Source organism: Coregonus clupeaformis, chromosome 37, assembly GCF_020615455.1.
Source record: "Coregonus clupeaformis isolate EN_2021a chromosome 37, ASM2061545v1, whole genome shotgun sequence".
Lineage (NCBI taxonomy): Eukaryota > Metazoa > Chordata > Actinopteri > Salmoniformes > Salmonidae > Coregonus > Coregonus clupeaformis.
Window position 1 is genome coordinate 4,913,486 of NC_059228.1, and position 20,573 is coordinate 4,934,058.

General features: G+C 45.9%; 1 protein-coding gene across 3 annotated transcripts in view; it reads right to left on the reverse strand.

Moving 5' to 3' along the window:
• Nucleotides 1-608: 608 nt before the first annotated feature.
• The window catches only part of LOC121553567 (palmitoyltransferase ZDHHC16A), a 40,811-nt gene continuing 20,846 nt past the window's right edge, over nucleotides 609-20,573 (reverse strand). For 2 of the 3 annotated variants that reach the window (XM_041866759.2, XM_041866760.2), the window contains exons 2-10: nucleotides 15,115-15,373; nucleotides 14,839-15,033; nucleotides 4,466-4,554; nucleotides 4,246-4,274; nucleotides 3,889-4,022; nucleotides 3,260-3,339; nucleotides 1,522-1,645; nucleotides 1,373-1,443; nucleotides 609-1,218 (exon numbers count right to left, since the gene is read on the reverse strand). In XM_041866759.2, coding sequence (XP_041722693.1) covers nucleotides 1,116-1,218; nucleotides 1,373-1,443; nucleotides 1,522-1,645; nucleotides 3,260-3,339; nucleotides 3,889-4,022; nucleotides 4,246-4,274; nucleotides 4,466-4,554; nucleotides 14,839-15,033; nucleotides 15,115-15,373 — 1,084 coding nt within the window. In that variant the 3' untranslated portion in view covers nucleotides 609-1,115. The remainder of the gene's footprint in view (nucleotides 1,219-1,372; nucleotides 1,444-1,521; nucleotides 1,646-3,259; nucleotides 3,340-3,888; nucleotides 4,023-4,245; nucleotides 4,275-4,465; nucleotides 4,555-14,838; nucleotides 15,034-15,114; nucleotides 15,374-20,573) is intronic. The other variant, XM_041866761.2, reaches the window with a different exon arrangement.

Sequence of the window (20,573 nt, forward strand, 5' to 3'; positions counted from 1 at the left end):
GGTTTTCGCTCCTCCCTTGTACTTGATTGATGAATTAAGGTCACTAATTAGTAAGGAACTCCCCACACCTGGTTGTCTAGGGCTTAATTGAAAGGAAAAACCCAAAAGCCTGCAGACACTAGGCCCTCCATGGAATGAGTTTGACACACCTGATGTACACCATAGAGTTCCACAGTGGACGTGTCATAATACCCATAAAACCTAGCGGTCAGACAGGGAAATGGTTTCAATCGTTTTTCCACCATTCATTTTTCCCCATAGGGGATTTTAGAAACAAATAAGGGCTGTGTTTCATGTAGGTTTACCCTGGCGTGACGTTTTGATAACCATGTAAATCTCTCTCGGACAAGGTGACTTTTAAATCAATATTCGGCTCTACGGCGATTCAAAAATGTCCATCTAAAGAAATGTTGCCAATTTATTCATTACTATATTTAGCTGACGGATAGTTAATCCAGTGATTCTTACCTTTGCCTTGATTCGGCAGTCTCGTCCAGATCATCATGGCATTTGTAGTTCTTTATGATAGCCACATACTCATTTTAATTTTGGGGGGGTAAATACAGGCGAATATATTGATAAAAGTTACCTTGTCCTAGAGAGATTTACACAGTTATCAAAACATCACACCAGGGTAAGCCTACAAGAAGCCCTTATTTTAAGTGTTCCTAAAAACCCCTATGGGAAAAGTGAATGGTGGAAAAACAATTGGAACCATTTCCCTGTTTGACCTCTAGGTTTTATGAGTAATATGATGACTCTGTAGTCCAGTCTGAAAACATTATGAAACAGTTCATCCCCACATCATTACAAGTGCTGGAGTGTGGTAGGCCTTTATTACGCAAGCCCAGACCGCTGTGCCAGGACCAGGGTTGATACATTTTGTAGGGTTGTTTCACTTGGGAGCAGCAAACATTCCCCATCTCTTCCCTGTAGTCCTCCCAATATTCACTCTCCTGCTCGTCTACACAACCTGGTCATGTGACTTCAGCACATGTAGGGAGCAGGAGCCGCTGGGAGATGTAGTTATCTGTGGACAGAGTCTGTGGGGTCAGTGGTCAGACAAACATTGCCTCATTTTGTAGAAGTCTCAATTCAGTTATTTTCTATTTGGCTCAGATGGGCATCATGTCTTTTCTGATTGGATAGATGTCCCAGGTCAGGCTGTTCCCAAAGGGGACATGTCCAGAGGGCAGGAGGACTCGTGTCAGCCAATGACTGGAGAAAGAAGAGAGGCAGAGGTTATCACAACTAAATACAATACTTAGTAATAGTGTTTTATTTCTGACCTAGTCACATAATGTGCGTGTTAAATATCTGTGCAGATCAATAGATTGTCACACTGCCTGGACAGGAGACGCATCTAACTAACCTTTTCTTCGCCACACCTAAGAAGACTTTCCAGTTGTTCAGTCTGCCATAGTTAAAGGGGTTCTTGTACACCTGGGAGAAATAGGAGAACAGTTTGAATAGCTTGTGTCCACCAACTGTAAGACTAGGTGTGTGCGTGCGTGCGTGCACCTTGCCATGTTTGCGCATCCGTTTGGTCTCCTTGTTGTTGAGGTGTCTCTCTATGCTGGTCTCTCCTCGGGATATCAGCACTGCGTGCCAGATAGTCAGCCCCCCAAGAGATACAGCCACCATGCTAAAATGACCAATCGCAGGTTTTTTAAAACACATTTTTATTGCCAAACAGCCAGTGACAACACACAGTACTGTGGGGCTGAGTTTCTACCATCATGGGGAAATAATGTGCTTTTAACTTGGAGCTATTGGTTTCTCAAATGACTGCCTCGCCTGGTTCACCAACTACTTCTCAGATAGAGTTCAGTGTGTCAAATCGGAGGGCCTGTTGTCTGGACCTATGGCAGTCTCTATGGGGGTGCCACAGGGTTCAATTCTTGGGCCGACACTTTTCTCCGTGTATATCAATGATGTCGCTCTTGCTGCTGGTGACTCTCAGATCCACCTCTACGCAGACGACACCATTTTGTATACATCTGGCCCTTCATTGGACACCGTGTTAACAAACCTCCAAATGAGCTTCAATGCCATACAACACTCCTTCAGTAGCCTCCAACTGCTCTTAAACACTAGTAAAACTAAATGCATGCTTTTCAATCGAACGCTGCTGGCACCCGCCCACCCGACTAGAATCACCACTCTCGACGGGTCTGACCTAGAGTATGTGGACAACTACAAATATCTAGGTGTCTGGTTAGACTGTAAACTCTCCTTCCAGACTCACATAAAGAATCTCCAATCCAAAGTTAAATCTAGAATCGGCTTCCTATTTCGCAACAAAGCCTCCTTCACTCATGCTGCCAAACATGCCCTCGTAAAACTGACTATCCTACCGATCCTTGACTTCGGCGATGTCATTTACAAAATAGCCTCCAACACTCTACTCAGCAAATTGAATGTAGTCTATCACAGTGCCATCCGTTTTGTCTCCAAAGCCCCATACACTACCCACCACTGTGACCTGTACGCTCTTGTTGGCTGGTCCTCACTACATGTTCGTCGTCAAACCCACTGGCTCCAGGCCATCTATAAATCACTGCTAGGCAAATCCCCGCCTTATCTTAGCTCACTGGTCACCAAAGCAGCACCCACCCGTAGTCTGTGCTCCAGCAGGTATATCTCACTGGTCATTCCCAAAGCCAACACCTCCTTTGGCCGCCATTCCTTCCAGTTCTCTGCTGCCAATGACTGGAACGAATTGCAAAAATCTCTTAGCTGGAGACTCTTATCTCCCTCACTAACTTTAAGCATCAGTTGTCAGAGCACCTTACCGATCACTGCACCTGTACACGGCCCATCTGAAATTAGCCCACCCAACTACCTCATCCCTATATTGTTATTTATTTTGCTATTTTGCACCCCAATATCTCTATTTGCACATAATCTCTTGCACATCTAGCATTCCAGTGTTAATACTATTGTAATTATTTTGCACTATAGCCTATTTATTGCCTTACCTCCATAACTTGCTACATTTGCACACACTGTATATATATTTTCTGTTGTATTTTTGACTTTGTTTTTTTTAACCCATATGTAACTCTGTGTTGTTGTTTTTATCGCACTGCTTTGCTTTATCTTGGCCAGGTCGCAGTTGTAAATGAGAACTTGTTCTCAACTGGCTTACCTGGTTAAATAAAGGTGAAATAAAAATAAAATAAATAAAATATGTATTTTCTAAGATCACTGTGTCAAAACTAACTAAAATACAGTAATCTCGTCGAGTACATCTCACCTGGTTAACACCCACATGTAGATGATACTCTTGTGGAACATCTCGTCTCTGAACGTGAAGGGAGGAGTCTGGTAGGGGCTCTGATTGACAGACAGAGGTCATACAAACAACTAAATAGGAAAACATATCCTAGTCAGGACCCAGGGTTGTGCTTAAGTCACCTGTTTTATGAGTATGCAGTAAGCATAATACAAGATCAAAGACCGTATGAACAATATCACCCTTTAAAATCCAAGTCATCTATTGAACCACCACCAGTAAGAACAAAAAAGTAACCAGGAGAGGCAGAATGAAGTGGGAGGGGTAGTGTGTGTGTGTGTGTGTGTGTACTACCTGCACAGGCGGTAAGATGCCTATGAGTTGCCCCATCCCTGTCACCGGGACACCAGAGTTATCAAAGTACATGGTGTTTGAAGCGCTATCGGACAACGCAAAAACACACACCCTCAGACCACCAAGAGTTAGAGACAAACACCAAAGTTAGACAAACAGAAGAAAACACTTCAAAAGTTAAAATTGAACACAGTGACGGTTAAAGTAGACCATGAGCCTCTCACTGATCGAAGCCCTACAATGGAGGAGATAGCAGACCAGCAGACCCAAGTCTCCCTCAAAGAGTTTGTGTGTACCTGTACAGCACTACAAGCATCTAGGAAAAGGTTCCGGCCACTGATGCTGCAGTAGATACAGCCCAGGGTCATGGCGACACAGAAGGAGAAGAAGTAGCGCTGGTTAAAATGGCCGACACAGTTATTCAGCCATGCTGGGGGGAACCAGAGTTGAGGAAGAAACCAAAAACACTAACACCCATCCTCAAAATACTGTGTAATAATCTTCATTTTTGTGCTTAACAGACTTGCTTGTAAAAGATGCAACTATGGTAGACACAATCTAAATGGGGTCAACCATCCCTGATAACGTGACATTACCAGTACACTACCAATCAATCTCTACTCTCCAACTTCAAACTCCATTTAAAAGGATACGACAATGATGGTCCATTTTCAAAATGCACCTGTGAAGTAGAAGACGTCATGTTAAAGTTAGACATCTACAACGCTACTATACTGTACAAGTGTTACGAGTTCTCATTGAGTAGATAAATATCTGACGGGAATACTAATTCTAATTCCCCTAATGGTTATGGTTAGGATAGGGTCCTCTGATCCTAGATATGTGGTTAGGGGAAAGCAGAGTTTGTCTTACGTGTTGCAGATGGCACAGTGGTGAGTCCTGGCTGGTTTGGGGATGACACACTTCTTACACACGGACACAAATGGAGAGTCATTTTTCATCTGGAATAAACAACACACAGATCTCTATTACACCTGTGTGTGTGTGTGTGGGCAACCGCAGGGTGCATGTGACGCGTCTAGTGCAGTAGTGCCTAGGTAGAGTTAAGTTGCATGCTCGCTTACCACGTGCTTACCACGTGCCCTTGTGGTGAATTGGGGAGCAGCTTCATGCACAAGTCTCACCTTGCCGGTACAAAGCCTCTCCATGACCAAAACTCCAGTCGGGCCTCCTAGTGGCAGTACACTTTAACTGGTTGTCTTGAAACTCCAGGCTAACCAGCATGGATTTCTGAGCAGCAGTGGGCCACAGAGAGGAGTCTCTTTCACATACATTCTTGTTGTTTTAATGCTCAATGAGTTGGTCACGTACCATTTCGTCCTGCACTGCCCCAAATCTACACGAGCTAGCTAAGCCCAGTAGATTTGCCTCATACTGGTGTGCACACTCACCAGGCAGCTGGTGGCACCATCTGAACAGAAACCGACGGAGGAGGGCACTTTAGGGTGTAGAAGTGTCTCCAAGAGAGCCACAGCATTGCTGTATTTTTCAGCATAGCCAAGTGTCCCGAACACACGCTGTCCCTCTGCGCCTAGGCAGTGTAGCAGCAGTGCTTTTAGCCTAGCATCACTCACGTCCTGTAAGCCCAGCTTGTTAATGTATGTTTCAGAAGTTTGAATCCATAGAGACCATGGAACATTCAAATACAAATCATGGAGGCCCACCTCTGTGTGGACACACCCTGGCAGCCATCAACCACTGCCCCACTGCCTTGTTGGTTAGTCTGGTACGACAAAGGCTAGGGGAGCACACCCTGAGAGAAAAGTAGCGTGCTGCCGGCACGCGGTAGGCAGACACCGACAGACTGTGGACCTGGCAGCCTCCTGCAGTGGAAGACGCTGGTCGTCCTGAGTTTCCCCCCCTTGCCACTGGAATAAGATAATAATAAGTAGAGCATGGCGCTTGCAACGCCAGGATTGTGGGTTCGATTCCCACGGGGGACCAGTATGAAAAATGTATGCACTCACTAACTGTAAGTCGCTCTGGATAAGAGCGTCTGCTAAATTGACTAAAATGTAAATGTTAAATGAATACACCTTCCTACAGTGAAGTAGTGCGGTAGGGAATTGTGCACCCTCAGCGGCACTTTAAATAACCTCCTTTGCGCAGGTATCCACTTCTGACCTTGATGAAGCAATCAACTGGGAACTGGACTAAAGCCTGGCTGTGTTGGGGTGTCTGGTGACGGGGGCAGGAGTGAATGCACTGGGAGACCTTAAATCAGACCTCTGCACGCCAGCGGCAGAGGGCTATTATGATCGCCAGCAGTTGGGACTTGAGTGGCAGCTGCTCTCGGCAGACCCGTGTGACTGAGCAGACATATTTAGGAGCCACACTGCTCACCCCAGCTGGGGAGAGGCCTAGAAAAGGTGGCCTAAAAAGTGCCCACTCACTCCTTCCTGGATAGGCTATCGCACCTATCGGCAGTTCCACTCAGCGGTCAAATATGCTAAAAAATATATAATTCCCCTGAAACTGGCGACATGGAACATCAGAACTCTTTTGGACTATGACGACAATAATGACAGACCGCTCTGATTGCTGCAGAACTAAGGTGCTACAACATTGATAGTGATACCAGGTTCCTGGATGAAGATGGCGCCGACGGAGATGGCAGCCTCACGACTCGCTCTTAGGAAACTTTGCAGTATTTAGTTTTTTGGTGTATTATTTTTTTTTACATTAGCAGCTCAGGAAATGTTGTGTGTCATTACATACAGCCGGGAAGAACTATTGGATATCAGAGCGGCGGTAACTCACCAGAACTACCAGCATTACGACTTCCCGAAGCAGATCCTTTGTTCGCTCTCCCCAGAGCAATTGGACTGATTCCAGAGGCCGACCCAAAACGTCGCCGGCGGAGGAGAGGCACTCGAGGCTGCCTGCTGGTTCGACTTAGGAGGCGCGCACACCACCCACCGCTTCCGAGTATATTACTCGAGGTTGTGTTTTCTCTAGCAGGAGGTAAGCTTGGCTTCTCATATGGTGTTGAGTAAAGCTTAAACCATGTATTTAGATCGTAGGTAGGTAGTTGTAGTTAGGTATTGTAGGTAGTTTATTTAGGTAGTTATTTAGGTAGTTATTGTAGGTTTCCGTAGGTAATTATTGTAGGTAAGTATTGTTTACGGCGGAGCCCGGCGAAGCACGAGGCTAGCTAGCTAGCGGGTAGCTACTGGTAACGTTTATTGGTAATTATCTGTTTAGTGCAACGGTGGAGAGTTGTTTTCAATGTTAATGTGCCAGCTAGCCAACGTTTAATTTTTGCTGCGTTATGAAAGGAACTAGACACGGACATGAATTATCTGTTTAGTGTGTTAACACACTCTTGGTAGTTTGTTGTAACCAAGTATTGGTGCTAAACTGTGTGTTATTGGATGCTAGCATGCTAGTTAGCTATGGCGTCATAGCTAGGCATCGTGGGCTGTTGTGGGTAGTTACTGTAGGTTGGCATTGTTTTTCGGCGGTGCCGGGGGTAGCACGAAGCTAGCTAGCTAGCCGTTCTTAAAACAAAGTCAACACAGTGGCCATTGCTAGCTAGCCAACACGACCAGCTAACTGTACTGTAGTAGCTAAAATACAATATATTTGTGCTAGCTAGCCAACGTTTAATTATTGCTGCGTTATGATAGGAACTAGACACAGACACAAATTATCTGCTTAGTGTGTTAACACACTATTGGTGGTTTGTTGTGACCAAGTGTTGGTGCTAAACGGTGTGTTATTGGATGCTAGCATGCTAGTTAGCTATGGTGTCATAGTTAGCTAGCTGAATAAAGTGGGTTGAGTCTATTCCTTTAAACATTGAACCGCTGTGGTTCACAACAATTCTGATTTCTAAAGGTGGAAGTTGGTAGAGTTTTTGTTCGGGTGGTTCAGTGAAACAATTATAGTTTCTGAGGTAGAAGTTTTTGGTGAGAGGGCCCTGCTCTCTCCTCTCCCAGATGTTTAGCTCATTTCATTCCGATCTCCTCTGCATTATTGTAGCCATTTGCTACAGCCTGTCAACTATGCCTCTGCCTATCCCTGTTCTCTCCTCTCTGCACAGGCTACACAAACGCCCCACACCGCGTGGCTGCTGCCTCTCTAACCTGGTGGTCCCTGCACGCACCCCACACCTGGAGTTCCAGGTCTCAGGCAGCCTCTGGAACTGCCGTTCTGCTGCCAACAAAGCTGACTTCATCCCAGCCTATGCTAACCTCCAGTCCCTCGACTTCCTGGCGCTGACGGAAACATGGATTACCACTGAAAACAATGCTACTCCTACTGCTCTCTCCTCGTCTGACCATGTGTTCTCGCATACCCCGAGAGCATCTGGTCAGAGGGGTGGTGGCACAGGAATCCTCATCTCTCCCAAGTGGACATTCTCAATTTTTCCCCTAACCCATCTGTCTATCTCCTCATTTGAATTCCATGCTGTCACAGTCACTAGCCCATTTAAGCTTAATATCCTTGTCATCTATCACCCTCCAGGTTCCCTTGGAGAGTTCATCAATGAGCTTGACGCCTTGATAAGTTCCTTTCCTGAGGATGGCTCACCCCTCACAGTTTTGGGGGGATTTCAACCTCCCCTATGTCTACATTTGACTCATTTCTCTCTGCCTCCTTCTTTCCACTCCTCTCCTCTTTTGACCTCACCCTCTCACCGTCCCCCTACTCACAAGGCAGGCAATACGCTTGACCTCATCTTTACTAGATGCTGCTCTTCTACTAATCTCACTGCAACTCCCCTCCATGTCTCCGACCACTACTTTGTTTCCTTTTCTCTCTCGCTCTCCTCCCACACTACTCACTCTGCCCCTACACAGATGGTAATGCGCCGCCGCAACCTTCGCTCTCTCTCTCCCACTACTCTCTCCTCTTCCATCCTATCATCTCTTCCCTCTGCTCAATCCTTCTCCCTCCAATCTCCTGATTCTGCCTCCTCAACCCTCCTCTCCTCCCTTTCTGCATCCTTTGACTCTCTGTGTCCCCTATCCTCCCGGCCGGCTCGGTCCTCCCCTCCAGCTCCGTGGCTTGATGACTCATTGCGAGCTCACAGAACAGAGCTCCGGGCAGCGGAGCGGAAATGGAAGAAAACTAAACTCCCTGCCGACCTGGCATCTTTTCACTCCCTCCTCTCTACATTTTCTTCATCTGTTTCTGCTGCTAAGGCCACTTTCTACCACTCTAAATTCCAAGCATCTGCCTCTAACCCTAGGAAGCTCTTTGCCACTTTTTCCTCCCTGCTGAAAATCCTGCGACTTGTGACTGCAGGTCGCCCAACAACCTGCCCGCCCCTCCTCTCTTCTCCAGACCATCTCCGGTGACCTTCTCCCCTACCTCACCTCGCTGATCAACTCATCCTTGACCGCTGGCCATGTCCCTTCCGTCTTCAAGAGAGCGAGAGTCGCTCCCCTTCTCAAAAAACCAACACTCGATCCCACTGATGTCAACAACTACAGACCAGTATCCCTTCTTTCTTTTCTTTCCAAAACTATTGAGCGTGCCGTCTTTAGCCAACTTTCTTGCTATCTCTCTCAGAATGACCTTCTTGATCCAAACCAGTCAGGTTTCAGGACTGGTCATTCAACTGAGACTGCTCTTCTCTGTGTCACGGAGGCTCTCCGCACTGCTAAAGCTAACTCTCTCTCCTCTGCTCTTGTCCTTCTAGACCTGTCTGCTGCCTTTGATACTGTGAACCATCAGATCCTCCTCTCCACCCTCTCCGAGCTGGGCATCTCCGGCGCGGCTCACTCCTGGATTGCGTCCTACCTGACCGGTCGCTCCCTACCAAGTGGCGTGGCGAGAAGCTGTCTCCGCACCACGTGCTCTCACCACTGGTGTCCCCCAGGGCTCAGTTCTAGGCCCTCTCCTTTTCTCCCTATACACCAAGTCACTTGGCTCTGTCATATCCTCACATGGCCTCTCCTATCATTGCTACGCTGACGATACACAACTAATCTTCTCCTTTCCCCCTTCTGATAACCAGGTGGCGAATCGCATCTCTGCATGTCTGGCAGACATATCAGTATGGATGACGGATCACCACCTCAAGCTGAACCCTTGCAAGACGGAGCTGCTCTTCCTCCCGGGGAAGGACTGCCCGTTCCATGATCTCGCCATCACGGTTGACAACTCCGTTGTGTCCTCCTCCCAGAGTGCGAAGAGCCTTGGCGTGACCCTGGACAACACCCTGTCGTTCTCCGCTAACATCAAGGCGGTGACCCGCTCCTGCAGGTTCATGCTCTACAACATTCGGAGAGTACGACCCTGCCTTACACAGGAAGCGACACAGGTCCTAATCCAGGCACTTGTCATCTCCCGTCTGGACTACTGCAACTCGCTGTTGGCTGGCCTCCCTGCCTGTGCCATTAAACCCCTACAACTCATCCAGAATGCCGCAGCCCGTCTGGTGTTCAACCTTCCCAAGTTCTCTCACGTCACCCCCCTCCTCCGCACACTCCACTGGCTTCCAGTTGAAGCTCGCATCCGTTACAAGACCATGGTGCTTGCCTATGGAGCAGTGAGGGCAACGGCACCTCTGTACCTTCGGGCTCTGATCAGTCCCTACACCCAAACGAGGGCATTGCGTTCATCCACCTCTGGCCTGCTGGCTCCCTTCCTCTGCGGAAGCATAGTTCCCGCTCAGCCCAGTCAAAACTGTTCGCTGCTCTGGCACCCCAATGGTGGAACAAGCTCCCTCACGACGCCAGGACAGCGGAGTCACTCACCACCTTCCGGAGACATTTGAAACCCCACCTCTTTAAGGATTACCTGGGATAGGATAAAGTAATCCTTCTACCCCCCAAAAAAAATAATAATTGTAAAGTGGTTTTCCCACTGGCTATAGGGTGAATGCACCAATTTGTGAGTCGCTCTGGATAAGAGCGTCTGCTAAATGACGTAAATGTGCCCTTGAGCAAGGCACTTAACCCTAATTGCTCCTGTAAGTCGCTCTGGATAAGAGCGTCTGCTAAATGACTAAAATGTAAATGTAATGTTCAGTCTTTGGATAACAAAGTTGACGAGCTCAGGGCAAGGACTTCTTTCCAGAGAGACATCAGGGCCTGTTACATACTTTGTTTCACGGAAACATGGCTCTTTTGGGATACTCTGTCGAAATTGGTCCAGCCAGAGGGGTTCTCAGTTCATCGCGCAGACAGGAATAAATATCTCTCCAGGAAGCAGAAGGGCGGAGGTGTGTTTCTCATGATTAACGACTCATTGTGTAATTGTAGTAACATACAGGAACTCAAGTCCTTTTGTTCACCCAACCTAGAATACCTCAATCAAATGCTGACCGTATTATCTCCAAAGATAATTTTCCTCCGTTATAGCCACGGCCGTTTATATCCCCCCTCAAGCCGATACCACGACGGCTCTCAAAAGAACTTCACTGGACCTTATGCAAACTGGAAACCACATATCCTGAGGCTGCATTTATTGTAGCTGGGGATTTTAACAAAGCAAATTTGAGGACTAGGCATATCGACTGTAGTAAACACACTGCTAAAACACTGGACCACTGTTATTCAAAATTCCGGGATGCTTACAAAGCCCTCCCCCGCCCTCCTTCCGGCAAATCTGACCACGACTCCATTTTGCTTCTCCCTTCCTATAGGCAGAAACTCAAAACAGGAAGTACCCATGCTAAAGACTATCCAACGCTGGTCTGACCAATGCCAACGTCGACTGGGACATGTTCCGGGTAGCTTGCATAAATAATTTGGACGAATACATTGATATGGTAACTGAGTTTATCAGGAAGAGTATAGGAGATGTCATACCCATTGTGACTATTAAACCATGGATAGATAGCAGCGTTCGCGCGAACCACCGCATTTAACCATGGCAAGTTGACTAGGAATATGGCAGAATACAAACAGTGTAGTTATTCACTCCGCAAGGCAATCAAACAAGCAAAACGTCAGTATAGAGACAAAGTGAAGTCGCAATTCAACAGCTCAGACACGAGACGTATGTGGCAGGGTCTACAGACAATCACAGAATACAAAAGAAAAACCAGCCACGTCGCCGAGACCGACGTCTTGCTTCCGGACAAGCTAAACACCTTCTTCGCCTGCTTTGAGGATAACACAGTGCCACCGACGTGGCCCGACAACAAGGACTGTGGGCTCTCCTTCTCCGTGGCCAACGTGACTAAAACATTTAAACGTGTTAACCCTCGCAAGGCTGCCGGCCCAGAGGGCATCCCTAGCCACGTCCTCAGAGCATGCGCAGACCAGCTGGCTGGTGTGTTTACGAGCATATTCAATCTCTCTCTATCCCAGTCTGCTGTCCCCACATGCTTCAAGATGGCCACCATTGTTCCTGTACCCAAGAAAGCAAAAGGTAACTGAACTAAATGACTATCGCCCCGTAGCACTCACCTCTGTCATCATGAAGTGCTTTGAGAGACTAGTCAAGTATCATATCACCTCTACCTTACCTGCCACCCTAGACCCACTTCAATTTGCTTACCCCAATAGATCCACAGACGATGCAATCGCCATCACTCTGCACACTGCCCTATCCCATCTTACATACCTATGTAAGAATGCTGTTCATTGACTATAGCTCAGCAATCAACACCATAATACCCTCCAAGCTCATCATTAAGCTCGAGGCCCTGGGTCTGAACCCCGCCCTGTGCAACTGAGTCCTGGACTTTCTGACAGGCCCCCCCAGGTGGTGAAGGTAGGAAACAACACCTCCACTTCACTGATCCTAAACACTGGGGCCCCACAAGGGTGCATGCTCAGCCCAGTCCTGTACTCCCTGTTCACCCATGACTGCGTGGCCAAGCACGCCTCCAACTCAATCATCAAGTTTGCAGACGACACAACAGTAGTAGGCTTGATTACCAACAATGACGAGGTAGCCTACAGGGAGGTGGTGAGGGCTCTGGGAGTGTGGTGCCAGGAAAATAACCTCACTCAACATAACAAAGGAGATGATTGTGGACTTCAGAAAACAGCAGAGGATGCACCCCCCTATCCACATCGACGGGACCGCAGTGGAGAAGGTGGAAAGCTTCAAGTTCCTTGGCGTACACTACACTGACAAACTGAAATGGACCACCCACACAGACAGTGTGGTGAAGGCGGCGCAAGAGCCTCTTCAACCTCAGGAGGCTAAAGAAATTTGGCTTGGCAGCTATAACCCTCAAACTTTTACAAATGCACAATTGAGAGCATCACCGCCTGGTACGGCAACTGCACCGCCCGCAACCGCAAGGTTTGCCCCCGGTAACACATTACCGGGGGCAAACTATCCGCTCTCCAGGACACCTACAGCACCCGATGTCACAGGAAGGCCAAAAAGATCATCAAGGACATGAACCACCCGAGCCACTGCCTGTTCACCCCGCTATCATCCAGAAGGCGAGGTCAGTACAGGTGCATCACAGCTGGAACAGAGAGACTGAAAAACAGCTCCTATCTCAAGGCCATCAGACTGTTAAACAGCCATCACTAGCACATTAGAGGCTGCTGCCTAGAGACAGACTAGAAATCACTGGCCACTTTAAGAAATGAAACACTAGCCACTTTAATAATGTTTACATATCTTGCATTACTCATCTCATATGTATATAGTGTATCTTAGTCCATGCCGCTCTGACGTCGCTCGTCCATATATGTATATATTCTTAATTCATTCCTTACTTAGATTTGTGTGTATTGGGTATATGTTGTGAAATTGTTAGATATTACTTGTTAGATATTACTGCGCTGTCGGAGCTAGAAGCACAAGCATTTCGCGTCAACCGCAATAACATCTGCTAAACACGTGTATGTGACCAATAACATTTTATTTGAAAGAGGGAGAAGGCTACACCTTCTTCTGGAAATGTTACCCTCCAGGTGGACAACATCAGCACGGTGTGGGACTGGCAATTAAGAACAGCCTCTTACCCAGACTTACCCACCTGTCGGCATAAGTGAAAGACTCATGTCTCTCCGTATCCCCCTAGCCAAGATGCGCTATGCCACTCTTCTCAGTGCATACGCACCAACGTTACCATCTGAAAATGAGGCAAATGACTGCTTCTACCAGTCACTATATGAGGCCCTTTACCGCATCCCCAGGAATGACAAGCTCTTTCTGCTGGGTGACTTCAACGCTAGGGTAGGACAGAACAGGATATGGAGCGGAGGGCTGGCTAGGCATGGTGTTGGCCAGGTCAATGATAACGGCATGAGACTGCTAACTATGTGCCGAGCATGATCTCATCATCACTAACACCTTGTTCCAGCAGAAGAACAAATACAAATCATGGATGCACCCACACTTCAAACACTGGCACCTGATCGACTACGTCATAGTGAGATGTTCTAACACCAATGACGTCCTGCTGACATGTGCCATGAGGGGTGCAGAATGCTGGAAAGATCACAGTATGATACTGACTAAACTCCAGGTGAGACTATGTTGTCCCCCGTCATTCAAATACCTGGGCAGCATCCTCGGAGGACTGCAGCGTCAACCCCAACATTCAAAACAGGATCAAGCAATCCTTAACTGCCTTCGGGAAACTCAGACGCAGGGTCTTCCAAAACAGCGATCTCCACATGCACACCAAAGTCGCTGTCTATCAAGCCGTCTGCATTACTACAGTTCTTTACAGCTGTGAAGCCTGGGTCACCTACAGTCGCCACTACAAGCAGCTCAAGCGTTTCCACATAGGATGCCTGCAGCGCATCCTGGGAATCACTTGGCGCGACCGTGTGCCCCATACGGAAATACTTTCTAAGACCAACTGCAAGAGTATGGACGCCATGGTCACCCAACACCAACTGCGCTGGCTCGAGCATGTTATGGGAATGTCTCAGGAGCGCTTGCCACAGAAGATCTTGTATGGCCAGCTACACCTTGGCCGGCGGTCTGCAGGGGGGCAGATGAAGCGCTACAAGGACCAGCTGAAAACGTCACTGAAGAAGTGCAACATCAAACCCACAGACCTGGAGGACGCTGCTGCCGACCGTTTCACCTGGCGGCAGCTCTGCCAGAGCGGTGTACAGAGGTAGGAGGAGAGGAGCACAAAGAGACCGCAAAAACAGCTCAGGAGACATAACCATGCCTGCCCCCGCCAACACAGACTGCACATGCCCCACCTGCAATAAAGTTTGTGGATCTCGGATTGGACTCTACAGCCACCAAATATAATAATTCACTGTTAACTCAGAAGTGGATGTCATCATCGGATACGATGGACTACCGCAAGGCAAGTGTGTGTGTGTGTGTACCGTAGGGGGGTATCCTGGGGTAGTATTGGTAGCTTTATAATAGTGGAAGACGATCATGACAAGGTTCCAGTGTCCGTACGTGATGTGCCAGGCTATCCAGGATGGAGAGTACGTGTCGAAGATCATGGGCAGCAGAACCACATAGACTACCACCAGGATAGTACTGGTCAGTATCACTACCAGACATACAAACACCTGGAGAGAGAGGGTAAATGAGTGAGAAACTGTTTCATGAGCATGAACATCTGTGCAACTCTCACTGACACACACACTTACCGCCCCCAACCTGCGGGTGAGTAGGTCCACCATCCAGATGATGGGTTCCAGCAGTGAGTCCATGACGACGTCAGAGTTGGTGAGGGAGTTGTAATAGAGGGAGTCGACCATCAGTCTGAGGTAGGCCCATATCTGCCTCACACACAGCGGTAGTCTGCAGTTGTTGCCATTGCTGTTGCTGCAGTGCCACTGTCTGGTGCACACACACAACCACAGCCAACGCATCAGTGGGAAGGTGGGGCACGGCCTCATTCTGCTTCTGAAACACACAGGGATGAATGTACACCAGGAATTATACTACCATTGAAATCCTTGGGCGGGCCGCCAAAGGGTTTTTCGGGATGCTTGAGTCCAAACAGTGTAAAAAATAAACATCTGTGTAAACTTAAAAAGACATCCTCCAGCGATTGTGGAACTTTTACTGTTGAAAAGTGATATCCCATGTATAAATACAGTAAAGAACACTTGTTGGATTCGAACTTCTAACTTGAAATATATTACACTATTAGAACTGAGTGGATGGAAATCTACTGAGTGAGAAAGGGGAGTGCAGAAAGTTTACATTCTGTTAGAACATGTTGTTATGGTTAAATCTCATGTATACTATGGAGAAAAGAAGGGCAACGGTCTGGTTTCAGTCACTGATAAGGTAGGACAGCCGTGAGTTAGGAAGGAGTGAGGAAATCGGGTCGAGGTCAGACAAAGTGAGAAAGAACAGTCACCACTAAAGTCCTGCCTAGTAATAGAGATGTATTGGCTGTCCAGATGTGAGGGTATAAATATATGTGCTGGTGTAAACACGTCTTTGTCCTATGCAGCTGTTTGACCCAGTGGGTGAATAAACTTGGTTTGAGCTTTGACTAGTTGTCCTTTAGGTTTTTCACTCTGTCAGAACCTAACACACTAAAGGCTAAAAAAAAATAAAAAAAATACATTGAGCAACAGTGTTTTTTTTAGACACCTGCAAACTTCAAGGAGTAGGGCATTCAAGGACTAGGTCTGATGGGAATCCATGATGTCGGCCTCCCCACTTGATTGAGGAACAATAGAGAACAAAAGATTCAACCACAAAGACAAGGGAGGTTTTCCAATGCCTGGCAAAGGGCAGCTATTGGTAGTTGGGTAAAAATAAAAAAAGCAGACACTGAATATCCCTTTGAGCATGGTGAAGATATTAATTACACTTTGGATGGTGTATCAGTACACCCAGTCACTAAAAAGATACAGGAAGGAAAATACTCTGGGATTTCACCATTACGCCAATGATGACTTTAAAACAGTTACAGAGTTTAATGGCTGTGATAAGAGAAAACTGAGGATGGATCAACATACTCCACAACACTAACCTAAATTACAGTGAAAAGAAGGAAGCCTGTAAAGAATTCAAATATTCTAAAACATGCATCCTGTTCGCAATAAGGCTAAAGTAAAACTGCAAAAAAAAAGGCAAATAAATTAACTTTGTGTCCTGAATACAAAGTGTTATGTTTGGGGCAAATCCAACAACACAACTGAGTACCTACCACTTCATATTTTCAAGCATGGTGGTGGCTGCATCATGTTATGGGTATGCTTTTCATCAGCAAGTAATAGGGATTTTTTTTAAATAAAAATAAATGGACTAGAGCTAGGCGCATGCAAAATCCTAGAGGAAAACCTGGTTCAGTCTGCTTTCATTATACCCTGATGAAAACAGCTTGTCTGTCGAAACATTGGTTATTAGGTTATTACATTTTTTCATCTGAGCTCCTAGAGTGTGCGGCTCTCCTTTTCTTTTTCAGTCTGCTTTCCAACAGACACTGGGTGCCAAATTCACCTTTCAGTAGGACAAAACCTAAATTAAACAAGGCCAAATATACACTGGATTTGCCTACCAAGACGACATTGAATGTTGCCCAGTGGCCTAGTTACAGTTTTTACTTAAATCTACTTAAACAATGATGGCAATACATGAAAATGGCTGTCTAGCAATGATCAACAACCATTGTGACAGCGCTTGAAGAATTTTAAAAAATGAATAATGTGCAAATATTGTACAACCCAGGTGTGCAAAACTAAAGAGAATTACCCAGAAAGACTCGGCTGCAATCGATACCAAAAGTTGATTCTAACATGTATTGCATATTTTTATATAATCTTTGAAAAGTAACAGTCACCAAAATAAAAGGTACAGTGGGGAGAACAAGTATTTGATACACTGCCGATTTTGCAGGTTTTCCTACTTACAAAGCATGTAGGTCTGTAATTTTTATCATAGGTACACTTCAACTGTAAGAGACGGAATCTAAAACAAAAATCCAGAAAATCACATTGTATGATTTTTAAGTAATTAATTTGCATTTATTGCGTGACATAAGTATTTGATACATCAGAAAAGCAGAACTTAATATTTGGTACAGAAACCTGTTTGCAATTACAGAGATCATACGTTTCCTGTAGGTCTTGACCAGGTTTGCACACACTGCAGCAGGGATTTTGGCCCACTCCTCCATACAGACCTTCTCTAGATCCTTCAGGTTTAGGGGCTGTTGCTGGGCAATACGGACTTTCAGCTCTCTCCAAAGATGTTCTATTGGGTTCAGGTCTGGAGACTGGCTAGGCCACTCCAGGACCTTGAGATGCATCTTACGGAGCCACTCCTTAGTTGCCCTGGCTGTGTGTTTCGGGTTGTTGTCATGCTGGAAGACCCAGCCACGACCCATCTTCAATGCTCTTACTGAGGGAAGGGGCCAAGATCTCGCGATACATGGCCCCATCCATCCTCCCCTCAATACGGTGCAGTCGTCCTGTCCCCTTTGCAGAAAAGCATCCCCAAAGAATGATGTTTCCACCTCCATGCTTCACGGTTGGGATGGTGTTCTTGGGGTTGTACTCATCCTTCCTCTTCCTCCAAACACGGCGAGTGGAGTTTAGACCAAAAAGCTCTATTTTTGTCTCATCAGACCACATGACCTTCTCCCATTCCTCCTCTGGATCATCCAGATGGTCATTGGCAAACTTCAGATGGGCCTGGACATGCGCTGGCTTGAGCAGGGGGACCTTGCGTGCGCTGCAGGATTTTAATCCATGACGGCGTAGTGTGTTACTAATGGCTTTCTTTGAGACTGTGGTGCCAGCTCTCTTCAGGTCATTGACCAGGTCCTGCCATGTAGTTCTGGGCTGATCCCTCACCTTCCTCATGATCATTGATGCCCCACGAGATGAGATCTTGCATGGAGCCCCAGACCGAGGGTGATTGACCGTCATCTTGAACTTCTTCCATTTTCTAATAATTGCGCCAACAGTTGTTGCCTTCTCCCCAAGCTGCTTGCCTATTGTCCTGTAGCCCATCCCAGCCTTGTGCAGGTCTACAATTTTATCCCTGATGTCCTTACACAGCTCTCTGGTCTTGGCCATTGTGGAGAGGTTGGAGTCTGTTTGATTGAGTGTGTGGACAGGTGTCTTTTATACAGGTAACAAGTTCAAACAGGTGCAGTTAACACAGGTAATGAGTGGAGAACAGGTTTGTGAGTTTTTCTTAAAGAAAAACTAACAGGTCTGTGAGAGCCGGAATTCTTACTGGTTGGTAGGTGATAAAATACTTATGTCATGCAATAAAATGAAAATTAATTACTTAAAAATCATACAATGTGATTTTTTTGGATTTTTGTTTTAGATTCCATCTCTCACAGTTGAAGTGTACCTATGACAAAAATTACAGACCTCTACATGCTTTGTAAGTAGGAAAACCTGCAAAATCGGCAGTGTATCAAATACTTGTTCTCCCCACTGTATATAGTCAGGGAGAATTGAAAATTCCCAAAACAATGAATTTAGCAGTATTGATTTTGTTATCATGTTTTTTTTTTTAAACACAGCATTAGCCATGGCAAGAGGCATAGAATTGCAGGAAATTCTCTCAGCTCCAGAGAATTTTTTTGAATTGTAAGAAATTGACTTAAATTCAAAAATGTCTCTTCCTCGCCAAGATGGGGTCCCTCTAAAATTCAGTCGTGCCGACGAGGTCGTCACTAGTTAACCTCTTAAGGATCTGACCCTTTTTTCCAATTTTCGCCTAAAATGACATAGCCAAATCTAACTGCCTGTAGCTCAGGACCTGAAGCAAGGATATGCATGTTCTTGATACCATTTGAAAGGAAACACTTTGAAGTTTGTGGAAATGTGAAATGAATGTAGGGGAATATAACATTAGATCTGGTAAAAGATAATACAACCAAAAAAACATGCGTTTTCTATATTTTTTGTTTTGTTCCATCATCTTTGAAATGCAAGAGATAGGCCACAATAATATTGCAGTTTAGGATCAATTTAGATTTTGGCCACTAGATGGCAGCATTGTGTGCCAAGTTTCAGATTGATCGAGTGAAGCATTGCAACACTGGACTGTTTTGTATCAAGTCTGCCCAAATGTGCCGAATTGGTCAATTGATACATTTTCATGTACATAACTATAGAGAACATACAAAAATGATATGGTAATACCAAACGTAAGTTCACACACTTCCAGGAATGTCATACATGATGGATCATTAGCTTATACACTAACTTTCACACATCTAGATGGCCGGGCAGGGTGGGTGTGGAGCTAGAGAGAGCAGGGGTTCAAACTGTAGAACCCAGTTCCTAGATTTGAATATAAAAATTGATTTTATCAAACAAAACTATGCTACATTTTATCTCTGGGACCCTTAGGATGACAAATCAGAGCAAGATTACTTAAAGTAAGTACATTATTTACCTTCAGAGGTGAATGTATCAAACCAGCTGTCGTGATAAGTTTGTTGTTGTGCACTCTCCTCAAACAATAGATGTAATAGCTACTGTAAATTGGACAGTGCAGTTAGATTAACAGGAATGTTTTGCTTCCTGCCCATTTATAACATGTCTATGTCCTGGAAAGTGTGCTGTTACTTACAACAGTCATGCTTATCACATTAGCGCACGTTAGCTCAACCGTCCCATATACGGGACACCGATCCCGTAGAGGTTAACACACCCACAAAGTAATAAACTCCACCTATTTCTACAATTGATCTTCTTAAAATCAGATTTGAAACCTAACCTTAAACTACACTGGTAACCTTATGCCTAACCCTATAATTAAGACCAAAAAGCAAAATGTTTGTTTTCATGTTAAGATAACACAGCCACAAAGTCAAAGTTGTCTATCTAGTGGAAACCCGCTGACGTCCGACCGCGCCCCCTGCCACATTCACCACCTAAACCACTTTTTGATCCATAAAAACAACCTACACACACACACCTGAACAATACACAACAGAGCTACAAAGACCACATGGTGTAAGGACTGGTTCCGTTTTAAGACCTACTTTCTGATTTTAATTTAGGAAATATGTTCCCAAGTATTCCCACACACAAATAGAGGCATATGTGATCATATCCCAATGTTTTTGTCATACTATCTGTTTGGGATTCTTGCGGTCAATTTGCTGTGTACA